Source organism: Larimichthys crocea, unplaced genomic scaffold (genome assembly GCF_000972845.2).
Source record: "Larimichthys crocea isolate SSNF unplaced genomic scaffold, L_crocea_2.0 scaffold148, whole genome shotgun sequence".
NCBI lineage: Eukaryota > Metazoa > Chordata > Actinopteri > Sciaenidae > Larimichthys > Larimichthys crocea.
This window is the reverse complement of record NW_020852030.1, coordinates 1,073,920-1,096,356: the sequence shown is the minus strand read 5'-3', so window position 1 is coordinate 1,096,356 and position 22,437 is coordinate 1,073,920. Positions and strand designations below refer to the sequence as shown.

Genomic DNA, 22,437 nt, shown 5'->3' with positions numbered 1-22,437 from the left:
GTTTTTTTTTAACAAAACTTGTTTCAAATGTATTTAAATATGTTTAAAACACACGATGTTAAACATACACAAAGTTGTGTGTTTAAAAAAATATTTGAGCCCATTCACAAATAAAGATATTTAAAATGTTTTTACAAATATGTTAAAAAAGCTGGGAATGACACGATGATCCATAGTAAGTTGGGTTCTGTTTATTTCGATGAAATGTTTGTCTTGTCAGGCGCCATGCAACTGAGAATGCAAGCTATGAATCGAGGTGGGATTTGCATTTGCCATGTTAGCAGGTCACCCTTAAAATTGAACTAGAAGCAGGAGAACTGCTATTAGAAGAAATACAAAAAAATTGTTTGGGAGCGCACCCAGATAAGTATATAATATATATCGATAAATGACGTTACGTAAAGAAGACTTTCTCCCTTCTTTCTTCTTCTCCATAAAATATGATCCAGTTTCACCAGAATCAGTGAAATAGTTGGTGCTGTGTGTCTTAGTGCCGTAAAGCGTTACGTACTTCTCAAAGTTACACACTGTGAGGACAGACGTAGTTTTCGTTGTATTTGTGTGTATCTGACGTCTCCTCTGCGTCCAGCTGCTCCACATGAAGAGTAATAAGTACCTGACGGTGAACAAACGTCTGCCGGCTCTGCTGGAGAAGAACGCCATGCGGGTCACTCTGGACGGGACGGGGAACGAAGGCTCGTGGCTCTTCATCCAGCCGTTCTGGAAGCTCCGCGCCAACGGAGACAATGTAAACACACATACTACACACAGTGGTAGATGTACTAGTAGTCTTAGTAGTAGTAGTAGTAGTAGTAGTAGTAGTAGTAGTAGTAGTAGTCTTAGTAGTAGTAGTAGTCTTAGTAGTAGTAGTAGTAGTAGTCTTAGTCTTAGTAGTAGTCTTAGTAGTAGTAGTAGTAGTAGTAGTAGTAGTAGTGAGTGTCTGCTGTGTGTTGCAGGTGGTTGTGGGAGATAAAGTGATCATGAACCCGGTGAACGCCGGTCAGCCGCTTCACGCTTCAAACTACGAGCTGACCGACCATCCAGGCTGCAAAGAGGTGAGACACCAAGACCCAGACCCGGTTCTGAGTTCAGTTCTGGTCCTGCTGAGGGTCAGTCTCTGTATCAGGAGCTCCCAGTGAACTGCTCTTCCTCCCCCTGCAGGTGAACTCTGTGAACTGCAACACGAGCTGGAAGATCAACCTGTTCATGATGTTCAGTGACCACCGAGAGGAAGTCCTCAAAGGAGTGAGTACTGCACAGTACTGCAGTGTTTATACACAGAGGAAGTATTCAATATAATAACACTGTTACAAAGTTCTTTACAGTAAAACAAACAGCGATGACTGTAAGTTTAGAGAAATGAACAAACGTGACATAAACATAAAGAGGTCAGCTGACGGTGTGTGCACACTGCGACACACACGCAGGGTTACAGGTATTAACTTATCAACTCAGCATCAGTTTAATCTCCAGACCAGCAGCTGTGAGTGATGTCATGATGCTGAATTTAAATGACACCGAGGTTTCTGCTCGGTGATGGAGAGAGACAGAGAGTGTCAGTTTCTAATTCAGACGCTCATGGAGGGGATGAAGTTCATGAAATGTAATGAATAATCAAAATATCAAAGATAAAATACTGTAGATCAGCTGATAGCAACAGTATTAGTAGTATTAGTAGTAGTTGTAGTAGTAGCAGTAGTATTAGAATTAGAGATACTTGTGTTAAGGCTGACAGCTATCCTGCTCACGCCAACCACTTCTTAAGAAAATGCAGTTACAGGCAAAGACGATCACAAACACATCGTCATTCTACAATGGATGGTTTAGGGTCAGGTGGTGGTTTCAGTTTTATCTGAGGAGGGTGGAGGAGGAGAAGATATGAACTCTGTGGATGTTGTCCTTGAACGCCTCGTGGACTTCCTGTCTCCGTCAGGGCGACGTGGTGCGTTTGTTTCACGCCGAGCAGGAAAAGTTTCTGACCTGCGACGAGTACAAGAGCAAACTGCACGTCTTCCTCCGGACGACGCTGAGGCAGTCGGCGACCTCTGCAACCAGCTCCAACGCCCTGTGGGAGGTCGAGGTATGCACACACACACACACACACACACACACACACACACACACACTGCTGTACTAACCTCTCGCTGCGTGCTGATTGGACCGTCAGGTTGTCCATCATGACCCGTGTCGCGGGGGGGCGGGACACTGGAACAGTCTCTACCGCTTCAAACACCTGGCCACCGGCAACTACCTGGCTGCTGAGGTAACCATGGCAACACTGTGTGGAAGGACTGATCATGTGATTTAAACCAAAACGTGCCGACTCATCTTTGGACTGTTGTCGTTGTTGTAGGAGAATCCCGGATACAAAGGAGACAATTCGGAGCAGTCGTCCTCGGTGAGTCACGTCATCATCACGTCATCATCACGTCATCATCACGTCATCATCACGTCATCATCACGATGATAACGTGACGGTTTACCAGCCTGACCTCTGACCTCTGACCTCTTGTAGATGGACGGCAGTCACATTAAAAAGCGTTCCCACGGCGAGAGGATCAAGTACAAGCTGGTTGCAGTGGCTCATGGGAACGACATCGCATCGCTGTTCGAGCTCGACCCGACCACGCTGCAGAAGACCGACTCATTCGTACCGCGGTACGAACAGTTACTCTCACTTCCTGTAGATGTTTCACATTAAAAGCATGTCCGGGCTTATGTGCTGAGCGGAGTCTTTTATTGTGAAGGAAGTCAGTATTTTTTCAGGTTGTGTTTGAGTGTCACACAAATATCAGAAAACAGAAATCGACACGTTTGTCTTGCAGAAACTCGTACGTCCGGCTGAGACATCTGTGCACCAACACCTGGATCCAGAGCACCAACGTCCCCATCGACATCGACGAGGAGAGGCCGATCAGACTGATGGTGAGTCCGACTCGTGTCTGATATGTTTACTGTACGTGTAAAGAAGTCTGTCGGTGTATAATAACGTGACTCCTCCTGCAGTTGGGAACGTGTCCCACTAAAGAGGATAAGGAGGCGTTCGCCATCGTCTCGGTTCCTGTGATGGAGATCAGAGATCTGGACTTTGCCAACGATGCCAGCGCCATGCTGAGCACTGTGGTGGACCAGTTCAATCAAGGCTTCATCAGCCAGAACGACCGCCGGTACGATGATCTGTGCTTCTGTGTGTGCTGAAATCATTTGGACTTGCCATGGAGAGCTGATTTCACTGTTAGCTGAGGATGAGTTAATGTTCGCTGTGTTTTGTTGTTCAGGTTTGCCATCAAGCTGCTGGAGGATGTGGTTTTCTTCGTGGCTGATGCCGTCAACAGCGGTCAGCCAGTCCTGGACGTAGTCATGACCAAAGCCAACCGAGAAAGACAGAAACTGATGAGAGAACAGAACATCCTCAAACAGGTTTGATCCAAAAATTACATCATGAAACAGAAATGTTCAACAAAAACATGAATGACGACCAAATAACTCATGCCCTGTGTGCGATTGTGTGTTCAGATCTTTGGTATCCTGAAGGCGCCCTTTAAGGACCGGGGTGGAGGCGAGGGACCTCTGCTGTGTCTGGAGGAGCTGGCGGACCAGAAGAACTCCCCTTACCAGTACATGTTCAGACTCTGCTACAGAGTCCTCCGACACTCCCAGGAGGACTACCGCAAGAACCAGGTGAGGAACTTCATCTCACGTGTTTATTTAGTCTAGCTGGGTCTTTCCCGTATCAAAGAGTGCACGTCAACAAACTCCAGCTGTGACCAGTTATCTGTTGAATGGAGGTGATGATAGCTGACCGTTACCGCTCTCTCGCCGTCCTCCCACCTCCAGGAGCACATAGCGAAGCAGTTCGGCGTGATGCAGAGTCAGATCGGTTATGACATCCTGGCTGAGGACACCATCACCGCTCTGCTGCACAACAACCGGAAACTGCTGGAGAAACACATCACCAAGACCGAGGTGGAGACCTTCGTCAGCCTGGTCCGCAAGAACCGAGAACCCAGGTACCCGTGGAGGGAGGGGAGGAAGCACGCAGCGAGAGGTGGCCGGTGTGTTGGTGTTTTTCATTCTTTGATTGTGTTTGTGTGTTTTGCAGGTTTCTGGACTACCTGTCAGACCTGTGTGTGTCCAACACTGTGGCCATTCCCGTCACTCAGGAGCTCATCTGTAAATGTGTGCTGGACCCCAAAAATCAGGACATCCTCATCAAGACAGAGTGAGGGAACGACATTTAACCATCAGGAACTCAAAGGATGTGAACAAGGCCAAAGGCCTCGACAAAGGGGGGCAGGAGGGTTCAAGGGCCGGCAAAGATATTGCACTCCCTCTCTTAAATTCTGTTTCTAATGTCAACATGTTGATTTCTGTTTTTGCTCCATCCAGACGTCGTGTCCCCAAAGAGCCGCCCACAGGTGGCGCTCCTGGAGAATACATGCCGATGGACGACTATGGAGACGACGACGAGGTACCAGGACTTTGTTTCCCCATTGTTGTGTGTTTGATATAAGAACCAGTAACTAAATGAAGGAAGTGATTCTCAGAATCCTAAGAAATGAATCATGTATTATGAGAATGGATGGCTGGAGGAAAGGATGTATGGAACCATGAATCTACGGATATCATCTCTGTCTAATCAGTTTGATTTTGTCCATGTCTCTTCCTGTAGGTGTGGCTCGTATGGACAGATAAGGCCAATGACAAACAGGAGAAGAGTATCAGACAGCTGGCTCAGGAGGCGAGACAAGGAAACGCTCACGATGAGAACGTCCTCACCTACTACCGGTAAACACATACAAGAGTCGTCCAGATAAATAAACCCAAGAATGGCAACAGAAGGAAGCAAAGCTCCCTGACTGTCTTTGTCTGTGGACACTCTCAGGTACCAGCTCAAGCTCTTTGCCCGGATGTGTCTGGACCGACAGTATCTCGCCATAGACGAAATCTCCAAGCAGCTGGACATAGAGCTCATCTTCCTGTGCATGATGGATGAGACACTGCCCTTTGACCTCCGGGCCTCCTTCTGTCGCCTCATGCTTCACGCCCATGTAGACCGGGACCCTCAGGAGCTGGTGACACCTGTCAAGTTCGCTCGCCTCTGGACCGAGATACCTACCTCCATCACCATCAAAGAGTTGGTAGATTTTAATACCTACTGAAATCTTTTAGGCACATGTAGCCTGGGTAGCTCACTCCGTAGAGCGTCAGGATTTTAAATGCATTTTTATAAGAGGCGTTCGTTGCCATAGACATCCAAGTCTGCTTCCCTGATAGTGCACTATCCACCATTGAGGCCGTTCATGTCCTCCAGGGATTTAGCTCCCTGAAGCCTGGATAGCTCAGTCGGTAGAGCATCAGACTTTTAATCTGAGGGTCCAGGGTTCAAGTCCCTGTTCAGGCGGAATCTTTATTGTGGGTAGTGCTTGCTGTTATTATCCACAGAGGTCTGCTTGTTACCACTAGTACAGTTGTGCCTCAGCACTTGCAGACTTCCCAGGAACATGCAAGTTACCTTCACAAGTCTCTAAAGGCCCTGTGTACGCATGGTTTATTGTGTGAAGTGTCTTTAGTGCTCGCTAGATCTGATTGCAATCCAGGCTGCATGCAAATTCAGGTTGACTCTCCTACTAACTGCCAAGATCCAACGTACTATCCACCAAGTTCATGGTGTACTAGTATATAACTTGAGATCTGGATCTCAATCATGTCCTCCAGAGGCTGCATTTCTTGAACCCTGGATACCTCAGTCAGTAGAACATCAGACTTTTTATGGGAATCCAGGGTTCAAGTCTCTGTTCAGCTGAGTAGTTTGTTGTAGAACGTGGGTAATGCTTGTGATCATCATCCATGAAGGTCTGCGTGTGGCCACCACAGTAGAACTATGCTATTCCACAGGCCCCAGTCCTTACAGACTTTCCGGGAACATGCAAGTTACGTCCATAAGTCTCCACTTAACCACTTATTTGCATCTCTGGTGACCAGATGATAAATCTTTCTGCAAACCTGTGAATCCAGGTTCAGGCCTCAGCATCTGCAGATTTCCCAAGAATATGCAAATCAGGTTCACAAGTCTCTAAAGGCCCCATTCACACTTAACGACCTTGACTTTAATGGCTCCTTTGCAAGATTGGTCTAAAGGTTCTTGGTCTTTGTGTGTCTGTTGACCAGATCACAAATCTGACTGCAACAGTTGGTTTTTTCCAGTTTGCACACCAGTGTTGACTCTCCTATGAGGTTTATGCTGATGTTGTCCTCCTGAGATTCTCTTCCCTGAAGCCTGGATAGCTCAGTCGGTAGAGCATCAGACTTTTAATCTGAGGGTCCAGGGTTCAAGTCCCTGTTCAGGCGAGTTGTTTATTGTGGAAAGTGGGTCGTGCTTGCTATGACTGCTCATCAAGGTCTGTTTATGGCCACCAGTACAATTGTGCAATTGCACAAACCTCAGTCCTTCTGTACTCCTGGCAACAGGGAAGAATCTGAAGAATCTTGGTCTTCGTGTGTTTGTTGACCAGATCACGAATCCGATTGCAACCTGTCTTGTATTTTTTAGCTTGCATGCAAATCAGTTGTGACTCTCCTACAAGGTTCAGATCTGGGCTCATGATGTCCTCCAGAAGGCAACGTTCTTGAAGCCTGGATAGCTCAGTCGGTAGAGCATCAGACTTTTAATCTGAGGGTCCAGGGTTCAAGTCCCTGTTCAGGCGAGATGTTTATTGTGGGTAGAGCTTGCTGTCATTACCCACGAAGGTCTGCTTGATACCACTAGTAAAGGCCTTAGGTGTTGTTCTGTTATTCCTTGGCATAGTTTATCCAACTCTCCAAAAGTCTCCTGGACTTCTTCCAAAATATATTTTCCACTCACCCATCGGCATATAATTGAGATCTGGATCTAGGCCCTTCATGTCCTCTAGAGGGCTCACTTCCTGAAGCCTGGTTAGCTCAGTCGGTAGAGCATCAGACTTTTAATCTGAGGGTCTAGGGTTCAAGTCCCTGTTCAGGCGAGTTTGTTGTGTGTAATACTAATTGTCATTATCACTTGCAGACTTCTCAGGAAATTTCTGCTTAACTTCTGAAGTCTGTGAGGTCTTATGGACACTTAACCACATGTTTGTGTCTCTAATGACGCTTAAATCTTGCAGTCCTGGGATAATACATTATGATTATTCAGCTCATCAGTCTAATTCTTTTGTGTTTATAGAACTTTGCAGAACTGTCAGCGTTCTTCACTTTTTAGTTAGTTTGTTCTCATGTGTGTCATCCTTAGTTATGACTCCAACATGGACGACAGCAGAGACAACAAGAAGAACCGTTTCTCCAACACAATGGCGTTCATGGAGGAGTATCTCAACAACGTCCTGAACGACGAGATGCCGTTCCACAATGAGGAGAAAAACAAACTCACATACGAAGTCTGTACCTGCTCTTCCACCTCCTCGTTGTCCATCCTTCAGTGTTCCCTTTCTTCTGTGACCACTTCCCTTTTCTCTCCTTTCTCCAGGTGGTGAGTCTGGCCCGACATTTGATCTACTTTGGTTTCTACAGTTTCATTGAGCTGCTCAGACTCACCAGAACTCTGTTAGGCATCATCGACTGTAGACCCAATCCTGCCTATGGCGGGGTGTTACACCACGATGACGCAGCAGGTACACTCACATGTTCACATAACTAATACAGTTCTCTTTTACTACGACGTTAAACTGTGTTGATGACTCTTAAAGCCCGGTTTGTTTTGTGTTTGCAGGGAAGAACGTGAAGCGCTCCATACACGGGATGGGTCAGATGATGTCCACCATGGTCCTCAACAGAAAGCCTTCTTTATTTGGAGGTGCAGGAGCCAGAGGACCGGGGCTGGTGCCGGGACTTGAAGGACAGAGAGGTGGCAAAGATAGTATCGAGAAGATGGACCTGACAGTGATGGACACCAAGCTGAAGATACTGGAGATACTACAGGTAAACGGACAATGTCAACAAAAACTGATTATTACGAGGTTTGCCTAATAAAGTTCCCACTGAGTGTTTAATCTGAAGCTGTCTGTATAAACATGGATCTTCTTTTTACTCTGCTCTTTATCAGTTCATCCTAAACGTTCGTCTCGACTACCGCCTCTCCTTCCTGCTGTCTGTGTTTAAGAAGGAGTTTGTGGACGTTTATCCAATGGCCGATGCTGACGCCACCACGAGCATGGAGCACGCAGGTACACACAGTTAATGGAAACACACGCCTTCAGTCTTTATGCTATAAAAACGTACAATCAGCTGCTGAATTCAGTCATTCTTCCCCCTTTTTAGTGTGTGTAAGTCTTTAATCGATCAGATAACACCTGAGTTTGGTAAAGGTGTGTTGTTACTTCCCCCAATGCTCCCAGACGTCCCAGTCGACATGGAAACAGGTAGAACCTGGAAAAGTCAAGTGTTAACTTGACAAATGGAGAGGCAGCGTTTACCCCACGCGTTCTTTCCATTTAATGTTCGTTAACAAACTTTTAACGTGATGAATGTGCACACGTAAATGACCTCCAACCAAACGCCTCCGCGTCTTTGTCCCTCCTCAGCCACCATCAACCTGCAGCACATCGGAGAGCAGGCCGAGGCCATGTTTGGAGTCGGGTATGTCATCGCGTACATGGTGCATCTGTAGATGTTTGTTGATACGGTTTCATTCATTTATATACCTGGCGTGTTTGTGTGTACAGTAAGGGTAACAGTATCTTAGAGGTGGACGAGGAAGGCGGTCGGATGTTCCTGCGGGTGCTGACCCACCTCACCATGCACGACTACCCTCCTCTGGTGTCTGGAGCCCTGCAGCTGCTTTTCAGACACTTCAGCCAGAGACAGGAAGTGCTGCACACCTTCAAACAGGTACACACACACACAAAATTAACCATGATTCCTCCTGTCTTCTGGTCCTTTATCTTCTGGGCAACTGGCCAGACTTTATTAATAAATGTAAACCTTTGGGGAGATTGTTAGTGTTCATTGATTAAATAATCAGAAATCAATTCACTTTGATCAAGGAAGTCATTTATAAGACACCCACACCCTCCATTATTTAGATCGTTCACACCGTCTGTCTGAGCCATGCTTCCCCCGAAGCCTGGATAGCTCAGTCGGTAGAGCATCAGACTTTTAATCTGAGGGTCCAGGGTTCAAGTCCCTGTTTAGGCGAGATCTTTATTGTGGGTAGAGTTGTCATTACCCACAAAGGTCTGCTTAATACCACAAGTAGAGGCCTCGGGTGTTGTTCTGTAACTCCTTGCCATAGTTTATCCAATTCTCCAAACGTCTCCTGGACTTGTTGGAGTTGTTTATTGTGTCTGATCTTTGTTATCATTATTCATGGAAGTCTGCTTGTGTCCATTAGTAAGACTGTGCATGAGCTTCAGTACTTGCAGAATTCCTGGCAAACATGTAAGTGAAGGTTTACACAGGATCAGGCGCCACGGTAAAAATGGAGTTCTTTCAATTTGTTTCAGTGGATGATCGTACGTTTCTGCACCGGCAGTCCGCAACACAAAAAAAACACCTGTGTCAATCTGTGCTAAGTTCACGACTTTTCAAGTCTGCAAGGCTCCGGTTACACCTAACCACGTATTTGCATCTCTTGGCCTGTTGAATCCATCCTAGTTTTCCCAGCCTGCATGCAAATCAGGGTAGAACCTCGTGCACTGTCCACAAGTTCACTGTGGGTGTTACTGTGAACATACATTGGGTAGTTCTCGCTCACAGAGGTCTGCTTATGGCCAATAGTAAATACAGGCCTCAGTACGTGCAGACTTCCCTGAAACAAGCAAATAAGGTCGTTTAAAACACCCACATCCTTCATTGTTCTTTGTCTGAGGATCTTATCCTGAAGCCTGGATAGCTCAGTTGCTAGAGCATCAGACTTTTAATCTGAGTGTCCAGGGTTCAAGTCCCTGTTCAGGCGGAGCCTTTATTGTGAAATCTGAACGATGACTTTCAGCGAGCAAAAGAAAACTGGTGATCTTGGGCTTTAGTGAGGACTCATAGATGAAGAAACACAGATAAGGTCTAGAGTTAAACTTCTTCTGGCTTTTCCAGAAATTGGTATTCTTGTTCTGTGATATTGATCAGGACTGATCAAACTGTCACACTGTCAGTTCATATGTCGTCTAAATCAAATAGTAGCATCATAATAATGACTTTGGACATAGACAGATCTTCTCTTCAGACTCTACTGAGCCTCGATAGCTCAGTCGATACAGCATCAGCCTTTTATTCTGAGAAGCTCCTGTTCATTCAGATTCACATTGTAAACCCTACAGGTGGCTATTTATGCCAAGATTAAGTAAAGTCAACAGAAAATTTAAGGAGGAACAAATTTCAGTTCTCATTTGAAGTTTGTCTTTCTCATTCTGCATCTTGAGTCTGGTTCTTATGAATCCTGGTTCTGATTTTTATTGTAATATTTGAGTAAGAAAAGAAGCAAAGTAGATTTGGTGTTTATAATAATTTGTCCTAATATCAGCTGATTTTGGGGCTTTATGACTTTGATAACATTTGATCTACATCCATCGAATCTGAATCAAACCCACTGTTAGCAGTCACACTCACGTTAATCCTCCAATGCTTTCTCTGTCGATCTGCAGGTCCAGTTGCTGATCTCGGCTCAGGATGTAGAGAACTACAAGCTGATCAAGGCGGATCTGGATCGACTCCGCACATTGGTGGAGAAATCTGAACTGTGGGTGGAGAAGAAGAACTCAGGTGGAGGGGACGGGAAGAAAGACAAGAAAGACAAGAAGGAGAAAGGAGAGGTGAGGAGAAACGTGATTATGTTCATATTAAGCATTGAAAATGTATAATAACAGTTTCATGTGGAGATGTAAAACTCCAAGAAATGGTCAGAACAAGTTCAGGAACTCGTGGACTAAAACATCCTGTATTATAAACCAACACAAACAGACTTCGTCAAGGTGTCAAGTCGACATTTAGGATATAAATTTATCCTTTTAGCCACATCGTGCAAGTTTGTCATGAAGGCAGCAAAATAACATTATATATAATTATTTATTAATATGTTTATTTATTTACATTTATGTCAGATTTATGACTGGAAACAGTCAAGTGCATCTCTAATTAATCTAGTTCCAGCTTTCAGATGATGTATATCTCATATGTGTTTCTTCTATACATCATGTTTGCCTGATGATGTTTTAGGACGATTGTCTAATTTATGGATGTTCATTTACCAAAATCTGGACATGGAAATGTTTATGTTCCTGATTTGAATTGGTCATATCTGTTTCCACTTTTTAAAGAATTGGACACAGAATAAAACGTTTTTGAAGAAGCTGAAGAAAAAATATGAAGTGTTGGAAAGAGCAGCATCGTCAGCGTAGAGCTTTAGATTTAGAGACGTCGTACAGGAAGGTCAATGTTACTTCACGATTGTTGTTTAACTACCAACGACTTCCATTCTTTTTCAGAACTAATAGGTGCGATCTTCATGTCTTGGTGGCTCAGGGACATTCCAAGCTGCTGTAAATAACTGCATAAGAACTAACTTTGTTTAACCACTAACGAATTAACAAACGCAAAGTCAACTAAAGCAGCACAAGAACGTTTGTCTTAATATTTATTAATAACCCGAGTATTACTGAAACTAAACAAAAAAAAACATATTTTTGAACCTTTGCGTCCTGATTTTTGAACTTAATTAATGTTGGTGTGGGGCTTGCTGGTGCCTCATGGTCCTGGGTTCATTTGGCTTAGCACTTGTGTTGCATGTCACACCTCTCGCTCTCTTTGTTTATTGTTTCTTTCTACTGTGAATTAAAGACCTGATGCTCCAAAATGTCTTTATAACACCAGTTTATCACTGTCAGACATCTTATACACACTTACACTACAATCAAACTATTAAAACAACAAACAAAGAAGCAATGAGCCAGTTGGCAGTTTAGCGGTAACCTGTCAGTATTTCACACACACTTCTTGACACTTTTTGGGTCATTTTTCTGTGGCTATTTTACATGGATATCACTGAGTAGCTAGCTGTTTGTTCCCACTGTTAATCCTGCCTACCAAGCCTTCACAGCTTGATGTTGAGGTTTTCTAACACCTATTCGAATCAGCGAACACGGGGATTTAGAGGTCTCATCAAATTCTTGAAATGAAAGATTAAAAAATTAAGACAAGGCTACAAACCACAGTATTTGCTGTGTCATGAAACCAGTGAAGCCCAAGAAGTCTTCACATTGTGGGCAATATCTTTATGAATATATCTAAGATATCTGCAAGGGACCAAGAGTTTGACACATTGAAACTTGGAACCAATCAGCTATCTTCTTTATTTAGCTTGTTGAAGAAACCTGCATTCATATGCAGACGTGTTGTAAACATTAGTAGTAGTAGTAGTTTGGATCCATTCTCTATTTTCCGGACATCAGAAAGTATGAAAAACTGGACACTGCCACCACAAGGAGGAAGGCAGGAAGAATTACAGGAAGCCCTGTTTTCATATTTACATTTAAAATGGCCTCAGATACATTGAGTTCAAATGATGAAGGTCAAATAACTCTGTGTTGACGTAGTGAAGGGTCCCTGATGGATCACGTATATGTGTTCGTGATCATAACACATACACTGTATCAATGTAATAGTTTGATTTGTGATGAAGTGTGTATAGTGTAGCAACATTACCAGAGAGAACTGCATATGCTGTCTTACCCTCTGCATCCTGCAGGCGGCAACAGAGGAAGCGACGCCCAAGAAGGAGAAACTGGGGGGCAACGAGAACTACCAGAGAGTCAAAGAGGTGAGAACACTCGTCCATCCGTTTCCATCAGGAGGTCATTGGTTTTTGTCTCCATCTTCTTCGTGGTGTATCTGCACTCCGCTTCCCAGAAATCACCTGTCAATCACTAAATGTGGGCGGGGCTGTGATGTTGTATTGTTGATGTGACGCTCTTGTCTTTGTCTCACGGTGTCTTTCACTGCTCGGAGTAATTACGTCTGCTGATTTATTTTCCTGATCCTCTCTCTGGATGACAGCATCTGCCAAACATCACAAATAAAGAAGAAAATTAAAGGAAAGGTTCAAATTTGAATATTTTTCTCTTCAATACTCACATACAAAGTTCATCCAATCAGAACGATTGTTTGCCTTTTGAGTCATCTGATCGGTCATTTGTTGTCACTACGTGCCCGAATGATCCTTTGAGTCTTTTCTCAATCACACAAACTCAAACTCACTCAGAAATGATTTTCATCCCGTCGTTTAACTTTGAGATCTTGGAAGCATGAAATCGTTTGATGGTACAGAATCACCATTTGTTCAGTCATGTGGTTGGTTCATCATTAGACACTGGGCGTCCCCTCAAAGGTACGTTACAGTGTTTAAACTGAACATTCAGTGAAACCAGAGACGGGAAAACATAACCCAGATGACATCAGAAGTCACAGCAAACAAAACTCTCAGTATTTCTCCCGATCCATTTGAATGATCAAAGATTTTGCATTTGTTTATTAAATTACTCAAAAGGTGGTGCCCCCTGGTGGCTCCTGTTGCAGTGGCATGGGTTCGATTCCAGCCTGGGCGCTCCAGTCTTTTCTTTCCTTATATCATCTGTGAATAAAATATCTGTGAACCCTATGTTTAAAAAACAACAATAATGGGCCTAACACAGAGCCATGGGGAACCCCACAAGTAACAATAATTATTTTATTTCAAGTTATTCTTATGAAGACACTGATGCCTGTCCTCCAGGTAACTACAGGCATGTTTCTCTACACAGTAAGTAACGTCTGGAGCAGTCAGTGAAGAGATTTAAACAAATAATGAAGACTGATTGAAGAATTGGATATTTGATATTTTTGTGTTATAAAAGAGTTTTCTGTGTAAATAAAATGCAAATAACCCTCAAACCACTTTTTCAGAAAAAAATCAATAAACCAATGTGTGTGTGTGTGTGTGTGTGTGTATTTAGCAGTGTTTGTTTGGTTCAGGTCAGACAGTTTATTAATAAGTATTTGATTTCTACATATCGCTCTATAAATATGCAGCAGCCTCCCTCTACTGGTTGAAATCCAGCTGTTTCACTCACTCCCCCGTCGCGCTCGGGCCTGTGAACCTCTTCTTCTTCTTCTTCTTCTTCCTCTGCGCTCACAGTCCGGGCAGCCCGGCTAACAAACTGAGCTAACGATAGCTACAGTACAGAAAAGTTACACGCTGTTAATTTAAGAAGAGTTTGCTCATGTTAGCCAGTCGGTACTTTTCTTGATGGACGATCCGTGTTTGTATTTTGACGAACGGATTGATCAGAAAAATGATTTCCTTCTCTTCGTTTGACGCTTTCTCCTCTAACCTCTGTCCTCCTCCTTCCCTCGCTCGCCTCTGTAGATCCTGGAGAGGTTGAATAAGATGTGCAGCAGCGGAGTTTGGAAGAAGCAGCAGAGGTTGTTGAAGAACATGGGAGCTCATAAAGTCATGCTGGACCTGCTGCAGGTGTCCTATGACAAGGTGAGACCGCTCACTGGATCAGGTCAAGAACATCTGGATGTCTGGTTCGTTGGCAGATTCCTCTAAATAAATTTGAACTCCTTCATCTCTCTGTGTGCAGAACGATGTGAAGATGCATGAGATCATCAAGTACACTCATCTGTTCCTCCAGAAGTTCTGTATGGGGAACCAGGAGAACCAAGCTCTGCTGCACAAGAACCTCAGTCTGTTCCTCAACCCCGGGGTACACTGCTTTTGTTAGGCTGACAGAGCAAAGATTGAAGACTGAAGATGTTTCTGCATGTTTCTGTTTCTGTTTTTGATCTTTGCTCGTCCGTCTGCAGCTGCTGGAGGCCGAGACCGTGCAGCACATCTTCAGTAACAACTACCAGCTGTGCAGTGAGATCTCCGAGAGCGTCCTGCAGCACTTCATCCACTGCCTGGCCACGCACGGCCGCCACGTCCAGTACCTCAACTTCCTCCACACCATCATCAAGGCTGAGGGGAAGTACGTGAAGAAGTGTCAGGACATGATCATGACCGAGGTAAACGGGGACGACGGCGAGAACGAGACGCATCCGTGATTCAGTTTGTTTGTGTCGATGCTGATCGTCTTCTCTGTCTTCAGTTAACGAACGCAGGCGAGGACGTCGTCGTCTTCTACAACGACAAAGCCTCCTTCAACGTCATGCTGGAGTTAATGACGGAGAGCAGGGAGGGGGTCAGCGAGAACAGCCCACTCAGGTAACCATGGAAACAGAGAACAGCAGCACGCCCTCTTACGTCATACAGGTGGAAACACTCACGCGTCGTCCCTGCAGGTATCACATCTCTCTGGTGGAGCTGTTAGCCGCCTGCGCCGAGGGGAAGAACGTTTACACCGAGATCAAATGTACGTCGCTGCTGCCGCTGGAGGACGTCGTCCGAGTGGTGACGCACGAGGACTGCATCACCGAGGTGAAGGTGGCCTACGTGAACTTTGTGAATCACTGTTACGTGGACACGGAGGTGGAGATGAAGGAGATCTACACGTCCAATCACATCTGGAAGCTGTTTGAAGACTTCACAGTCGACATGGCCAGGGTGAGAATTACAGTTATTATTCAATGTTTGATGAAGTGTGTGTGTGTGTGTGTGTGTGTGTGTGTGTGTGTGTGTGTGTGTGTTTACCTACACACACATTTCATTCTGTTTTTTTCTTCTGCAGGTTTGTAACAAACGAGAGAAGCGTCTCTCTGATCCCATCCTGGAGAAATACATCATCAACGTGGTCTTCGACACCATCCACGCCTTCTTCAGCTCCCCGTTCTCTGAGAACAGCACCTCTCTGCAGGTCAGGACCATGACGCACACACACACACACACACACACACTCCTTAAAGTCTGAACTTGTCTGTGTTCTCTCAGACTCATTACACCATCGTGACTCAGCTGCTTCAGTCCTCCGTCAGACTGCTGGACTGTCCCTGGCTGCAGCAGCAGCACCGAGGACAGGTGGAGACCTGCATCAAGACCCTCGCCATGACAGGTGAAGTTATGAAAGTCTCATGAAACAGGAGGTGGAGTTGTGTTTTACTCAGGGACTTGTCGTGGATATTTATTGTCAACTGTTTCTGTCTCTTTCTTCAGCGAAGAGTCGTTCCATCTCGATTCCTCTGGACCTGGAGGCTCAGATCAGCTCCATGTTGTCCACTTCTGCTCTCAACTCTCTGTCCCGGTCTAACCCGAACTACAAGTCCTCGTCCCGGTCCACCAGACCCATTGCTCCCAGCAACCCCTGGGACTACAAGAACATCATCGAGAAACTGCAGGTACACAAAGCTTTACACAAAAATACAGGTAGAAGAGTGAAAACCACCCGAGGACACGACCTAACAGGTTCTGTCCTCAGGACATCATCAACACTCTGGAGGAGCGCCTGATGCCGCTGGTGAACGCCGAGCTCTCGGTGTTGGTGGATGTCCTCCATCAGCCGGAGCTGCTGTTTCTGGAGGGAACGGACGCCCGACAGCGCTGCGAGTCCGGAGGATTCATCTCCAAGTAGGTTCAGGTTCTTCGAGTCCAGAATCTCCAGACACGCTGACAGAACAGAGGCATGATGGGAATAATGTGTGTGTGTTTGTGTGCAGGCTGATTCAACACACGAAGGCTCTGATGTCTTCAGAGGAGAAGCTGTGCATCAAAGTCCTGACGACTCTGCAGAAGATGCTGATCAGGCAGCTGGACTTTGATGAAAAGGTCAGTGAAACACTAAAACCTGGACGTAGTCTCCGTGACGTCCCCGCAGACTGTCTAAAACCTGGACGTAGTCTCTGAGACGTCCCCGCAGACTGTCTCAAACCTGGACTTTCTGTTGTCTCTTGTTTTTTAGGGGATCTCCTTGCGGAAGGTTTTGCTGCAGAACTACTTGTTTCCGAACAAGAAGAACAACCTGAAGAACGACCTCGAGCTCGGAGCTGCAGGTTCGCTGCTTCATCCTGATTTTAACTGACAACAACAAACGACTAAAGATAAATCAACGATTTTCATTCTTATTTTTTAAATCAAGTGTTTTTTGTGTGTTTCAGGTGAGCAGGAGCGAGACTGGGCGGCAGTGGCGGCGATTCAGTGTCGTCTGGACCGAGAAGGAGGAACGAAGCTGTTCACTGATCTGGTGATGAGCACCAAGAACGACAAGATCTTCCTGGAGAGCATCCTGCTGGCCATCTCTCTGCTGGAGGGAGGAAACACTGAGATACAGGTGACACGCTCACCTCTAGAAGCTTAGTGACCCTCAGCATATTTGAAGTACAGTGTCAGCCTGATACACCGTGTCGTTCTCCTGCAGAACTCCTTCTACAAACTGATGATGGGCGACAACAAGTCCGAGAAGTTCTTCAAGGTTCTCCATGACCGGATGAAAGAAGCCCAGATGGACATCAAAGCTACGGTCTCGGTGAACGTTGGAGAGATGACGCACAAGGCCAACGAGAAGGAGCTGGACGGCGGTGAGACTTAGTTCAGTTACAAGTTTGTCCGTGAAGAGATGAACACTTGTTATTTTGTAAACGTTGCTCTACAACATCAGCCCTTCCTGGTACAGGCGGGAACCCGTTCCAGGGTCAGTCCATCGCCCTGGTGAACAGCGGCATGCCGGCACAGCTGGCGGCAGAGCAGAAGGAGGTGGAGATGGAGATGGGACCGGCCGTCACCATCATGAAGCCCATCCTGAGGTTCCTGCAGCTGCTCTGTGAGAACCACAACCAGGACCTCCAGGTTTGTGTCTGCTAACTACAATACAACGTGTATACAACGTTGAATTAACACAAACTGAGTCGGGACAGATCACCTGACTGTACGTTCACCGTGTGTCTGCAGAACTTCCTGCGTAATCAGAACAACAAGACCAACTACAACCTCGTGTGTGAGACGCTTCAGTTCCTGGACATCATGTGTGGAAGCACCACCGGAGGGCTGGGCCTGCTGGGCCTCTACATCAACGAATCAAACGTCCACCTGATCACCCAGACCCTGGAGACGCTCACCGAGTACTGCCAGGGTCCATGTCAGGAGAACCAGGTAGACCGAGTCTGACTTAGAGCCAGAACCAGAACCGGTGCTCACAGACACAGGTGGCCTCATCGTCAGTGTGTGTGTGTGTGTTGCAGACATGTATAGTGACCCATGAGTCTAACGGCATCGACATCATCACGGCTCTGATCCTGAACGACATCAGTCCTCTGTGCCGGTACCGGATGGAGATGGTGCTGGAGCTGAAGGTGAACGCCGCCTGTCGTGGTCCATGTGGGTCTATAACTCCACCTGTCGGGGGTCACACCTGGTTGTCTGACTGTTTTTTTTTTATTTCCCGGTTGCCAGGACAACGCCTCCAAGCTGCTGTTGGCTCTGATGGAGAGTCGTCATGACAACGAGAACGCAGAGAGGATCCTGTTCAACCTCCGACCACGAGAGCTGGTCAGAGCCGAGCCTGTTCAGCAGGACGCGTGATGATGTCATCAATGATCCGTTAGAATATAATGTGTGTGTGTGTGTGTGTGTGTGTGTGTGTGTGTGTGTGCAGGTGGAGGTGATAAAGAAGGCGTACCATCAGGACACGGAGTGTGAGGGTTTGGAGATTTCTCCTCGTGAGGTCGGACACAACATCTACATCCTGGCTCAGCAGGTGACCAAACGCAAGCTCCTCATTGGCTGCCTGGATCCCTCTGTGATCCGCTATTTGCTGACAGGAGGTCTCACTCTGATGCTGTCTGTCTGTCTGTCTGTCTGTCTGTCTGTCTGTCTGTCTGCAGCTCGCCCGACACAACAAACTCCTGCAGAACCTCCTGAAACCGCCAAAGAACAGCAAAGAGGGCGAGGAGGGGATCTCCTCCATGGTAAACATCTGTCCATCTTCTCCTCAGTCACAGTGTTGTTGCAGTATTACTGCAGTAGTACTCACAGTACTCGCTAACCTTCTGTGTTTCTCTTGCAGTTGAACCTGAACAATCGTCCTCTGTCCCAGATGTTGAAGTCTTCAGCTCCAGCTGCTGTCGTGGAACAAGATCCGCTGGAGTACTACGACCAGCTGACCTCACAGATAGAGGTACAAATACTACAAATACTACAAATACAACTAATACTACTAATACAACTAATACTACTAATACTGCTGTTACTACTGCTGCTAACCAGGCTGGACCCATCATGCTCTCCTGTTGTGATGTCAGTAATGTTGCGTGTACGTGATTGTAACAGTTTGACCACACCTCCTGAACGCTGGCTCCACCTGGACCTGGACCTGGTCCTGGACCTGGTCCCGGCTCAGTTCAGGTGACGTTAGCGTCACACCTGACTCTGTGGGTCTTGCAGATTGTCCGTGAGGACCGCATCATGGAGCAGATCGTGTTCCCGGTTCATCCCATCTGTGAGTTTCTGACGGAGGAGTCGAAGTTCCGAGTGTTCAACACCACGGAGCAGGACGAGCAGGGGTCGAAGGTCACGCACTTCTTTGAGCAGACCTCCTTCCTGCACGGAGAGATGGAGTGGCAGAAGAAGCTGAGGAGTGAGCGCACACACACACACACACACACACACACACACACACACACGGTACTTTCAGTGAACAGTACTTGTACTTGTAACACAGTACTTGTACTCGGCGTCCTGCAGGCATGCCGGTGCTGTACTGGTTCTCCAAGCGGATGTCTCTGTGGGGAACCATCTCCTTCAACCTCGCCGTCTTCATCAACCTCATCATCGCCTTCTTCTACCCCTACGACTCAGGACAAGGTATTACTGTAATACTTCTAGTACTCCTGTAAGAGCCATGAGTACTTCTACTGTAACTTATACTTCTGTTTTCTGTCGTCCTGAGAATAAAAAAGTAACTTTGTGTCTCTCCCCGTCGTCTCGTCTCTTCCCGTCTTCCAGTCGGCGCCATCGATGACTCGCTCCTGTTGATGCTGTTCTGGATCCTGATTGGTCTGTCCGTGCTGTCCCTGTTGTCTCAGCGTTACGGCCTCCAGCCTCTGACGCTCGCTCTCATCCTGCGCTCCATCTACCACCTCGGCATCGGCAACACGCTCATCCTGCTGGGCTCGCTCAACGTACGTAACACTACATTACCCATCAGCCACACAAACGTCACGCAGCTCCACCCGCCGGCTGACCCGTGTGCTTCCTGTTCCCCTCCAGCTGATCAATAAGGTGGTGTTTGTGGTGAGCTTCGTGGGGAACAACGGGACGTTTATTATGGGCTACAAAGCCATGGTGATGGATGTGGAGTTCATCTACCACCTGGCGTACGTCCTGACCTCCACGCTGGGCCTGTTCGTCCACGAGCTCTTCTACAGCATCCTGGTAAACAGCAGACAGGAGACAGATTGAAGGTCCTCGTCTGTCTCCTGTCTTACCTGTCTGTCTGTCCACCTGTCTGTCTGCAGCTGTTCGACCTGATCTATCGTGAGGAGACTCTGTTCAACGTGATAAAGAGCGTCACCCGGAACGGTCGCTCCATCCTGCTGACGGCGCTGCTCGCTCTCATCCTCGTCTACCTCTTCTCCATCGTCGGCTTCCTCTGCCTGAAGGAGGACTTCATCATGGAGGTCGACCCGCTGGCCCGGATCGCTGCAGGTAACGTCACGCGTCTGATTCCCGAACACGTTAGAGGTTTGATTGTTAAACCAGCACAGGGGCCTGAACTCACTTCGTTCCTCAGGTTTCTGAAAGCTGCCGCTGTACGCTGTCAGTAAAATAAAAGCAGCTGAGTTCAGAGTCGAGTCTTGAATCAGACTCCACAGTAAAAGCTACGGTGACTGAATCATCAGCTGAAGGCCAAAAGGAGTGATTTTATACCCATAACGAAATATCTGAGTCTGTCGTCTGTGTGTCTGCTTCATTGTTTCACTACGTGTTGATTAAACGTGTTGACATGTCGCGTTAGACGTTGATCGTTCTGTGCTGTGATGTTCAGCTCCTCAGCAGAGTGAAGCTCTGCAGGACTTCATGAAGTCGTGTTCTTCAGACGGAGTCAGCTGCACCGCCGAGACCAGCACCACTGAAGTGGAAGGTCAGACAGACAGACAGAGACAGACAGTCAGTGTAAACACTTCATATCATGACTACAGCAGTGACCACATGGTGTGTGTGTGTGTGTGTGTGTGTGTGTGTGTGTGTTTTCAGAGGAGCCTGAAACAGAGCGAGCGTGCGACACTCTGCTGATGTGCATCGTCACCGTGATGAATCACGGCCTGAGGAACGGAGGAGGAGTCGGAGACGTTCTCCGCAAACCATCCAAGAATGTAAAGAACACTCTGTCCATCAGCAGTACTTGAAGTACTTGAAGTACTTTTACCTTTGCTCATGTACATTTGAAATACTTTGTTCAGGAGCCGTTGTTTCCGGCCCGGGTCGTGTACGATCTGTTGTTTTACTTCATCGTCATCATCATCGTCCTCAACCTGATCTTCGGCGTCATCATCGACACGTTTGCCGACCTGAGGAGCGAGAAGCAGAAGAAGGAGGAGATCCTGAAGACCACGTGTTTCATCTGCGGTGGGTACAACCACCGACCAATGAGAGAGCAGCAGGTGCGTGTCAGGATGATGAATATTAATGAGGAGGCTTTGTGTTTCAGGTCTGGAGAGAGACAAGTTCGACAATAAGACGGTGTCCTTCGAAGAGCACATCAAACTGGAGCACAACATCTGGAACTACCTGTACTTCATCGTTCTGGTGCGTGAGAAGAACAAGACGGACTACACCGGGCCAGAGAGCTACGTCGCTCACATGATCAAGGTAAACACAAACACACACGCCGTGATCCGAGGTCACGAACGCAACACGTGAACTTCTTCTTCGTCTGTCTCAGAACAACAACCTGGACTGGTTTCCACGGATGCAGGCGATGTCTCTGGTGGTGACCGACGGCGACGGGGAGCAGAACGAGATGAGGATCCTACAGGACAAACTGGGATCGACGATGAAGGTGGTGATGACGCTGACCAATCAGCTGACAGAGCTGAAGGAGCAGGTAACACACACACACACACACACACACACAGACACACACTAAAGCCAGCATAACGCTAACCAGAAAGAATCAGAGTGTCTCTGAGCAGCATCAAAGAGGAAGTCTGATTTATTTTGACCAACTCCAAAACTACAAAAATGTGAATTTATCAGCAGTAACAGAGCCGAGTGTCACAAGAGTCTGGTCGATTTTCAAAATAAAACACCCCGTGCAAACTTCGGAGCGTAAAAACAATTTAACTGTGTGGCATATTTACATATTTAACAAAGTCTGGAGGAAAATAAACGCTCCTGAAACGTTCCTGAAACGTTCCTGAAACGTTCCTGAAACGTTCCTGTGGGGTTTGAACTGAAGCGACATGGTGACAGAGGTGTGCCCGTGTAGTTTTGGATTCTGCATGTTGTTGTGAAGTGAACTGATGAATAATACAATAACTGATACAGATGATAATAATTATAATATT

At 46.6% G+C, this 22,437-nt stretch overlaps 2 protein-coding genes and 6 non-coding genes across 8 annotated transcripts in view; 7 read left to right on the top strand and 1 right to left on the bottom strand.

Moving 5' to 3' along the window:
* LOC113744744 (macrophage mannose receptor 1-like) overlaps positions 1–22,437 on the bottom strand; it is a 320,504-nt gene that overhangs the window by 125,411 nt on the left and 172,656 nt on the right. The gene's annotated exons all lie outside the window — the stretch shown is intronic.
* Positions 1–22,437, top strand: part of itpr3 (inositol 1,4,5-trisphosphate receptor, type 3) — a 46,978-nt gene that overhangs the window by 23,319 nt on the left and 1,222 nt on the right. Inside the window, 55 exon segments of the mRNA XM_027275651.1 lie at positions 590–748; positions 957–1,055; positions 1,162–1,245; positions 1,934–2,080; positions 2,168–2,263; positions 2,354–2,398; positions 2,516–2,658; positions 2,826–2,925; positions 3,007–3,167; positions 3,279–3,420; positions 3,517–3,681; positions 3,838–4,010; positions 4,103–4,222; positions 4,390–4,471; positions 4,673–4,788; positions 4,886–5,137; positions 7,268–7,412; positions 7,502–7,646; positions 7,745–7,953; positions 8,078–8,198; positions 8,370–8,393; positions 8,556–8,610; positions 8,697–8,862; positions 10,611–10,778; positions 12,710–12,781; positions 14,366–14,485; positions 14,586–14,708; positions 14,809–15,009; positions 15,093–15,208; positions 15,286–15,547; positions 15,672–15,797; positions 15,872–15,992; positions 16,094–16,275; positions 16,356–16,504; positions 16,594–16,702; positions 16,836–16,926; positions 17,032–17,204; positions 17,292–17,577; positions 17,580–17,719; positions 17,822–18,022; positions 18,112–18,222; positions 18,323–18,418; positions 18,525–18,626; positions 18,754–18,837; positions 18,936–19,046; positions 19,313–19,505; positions 19,613–19,732; positions 19,874–20,049; positions 20,138–20,302; positions 20,386–20,575; positions 20,916–21,011; positions 21,125–21,243; positions 21,331–21,496; positions 21,579–21,739; positions 21,813–21,974. Of these exon segments, the coding sequence (XP_027131452.1) occupies positions 590–748; positions 957–1,055; positions 1,162–1,245; positions 1,934–2,080; positions 2,168–2,263; positions 2,354–2,398; positions 2,516–2,658; positions 2,826–2,925; positions 3,007–3,167; positions 3,279–3,420; positions 3,517–3,681; positions 3,838–4,010; positions 4,103–4,222; positions 4,390–4,471; positions 4,673–4,788; positions 4,886–5,137; positions 7,268–7,412; positions 7,502–7,646; positions 7,745–7,953; positions 8,078–8,198; positions 8,370–8,393; positions 8,556–8,610; positions 8,697–8,862; positions 10,611–10,778; positions 12,710–12,781; positions 14,366–14,485; positions 14,586–14,708; positions 14,809–15,009; positions 15,093–15,208; positions 15,286–15,547; positions 15,672–15,797; positions 15,872–15,992; positions 16,094–16,275; positions 16,356–16,504; positions 16,594–16,702; positions 16,836–16,926; positions 17,032–17,204; positions 17,292–17,577; positions 17,580–17,719; positions 17,822–18,022; positions 18,112–18,222; positions 18,323–18,418; positions 18,525–18,626; positions 18,754–18,837; positions 18,936–19,046; positions 19,313–19,505; positions 19,613–19,732; positions 19,874–20,049; positions 20,138–20,302; positions 20,386–20,575; positions 20,916–21,011; positions 21,125–21,243; positions 21,331–21,496; positions 21,579–21,739; positions 21,813–21,974 (7,641 nt within the window).
* Positions 5,332–5,404, top strand: trnak-uuu (transfer RNA lysine (anticodon UUU)). Its single transcript has one exon. It is a non-coding gene; the product is annotated as a tRNA-Lys (tRNA).
* On the top strand, positions 6,279–6,351 carry trnak-uuu (transfer RNA lysine (anticodon UUU)). Its single transcript has one exon. It is a non-coding gene; the product is annotated as a tRNA-Lys (tRNA).
* trnak-uuu (transfer RNA lysine (anticodon UUU)) lies at positions 6,635–6,707 on the top strand. Its single transcript has one exon. It is a non-coding gene; the product is annotated as a tRNA-Lys (tRNA).
* trnak-uuu (transfer RNA lysine (anticodon UUU)) lies at positions 6,932–7,004 on the top strand. The gene has a single exon. It is a non-coding gene; the product is annotated as a tRNA-Lys (tRNA).
* Positions 9,096–9,168, top strand: trnak-uuu (transfer RNA lysine (anticodon UUU)). Its single transcript has one exon. It is a non-coding gene; the product is annotated as a tRNA-Lys (tRNA).
* On the top strand, positions 9,856–9,928 carry trnak-uuu (transfer RNA lysine (anticodon UUU)). The gene has a single exon. It is a non-coding gene; the product is annotated as a tRNA-Lys (tRNA).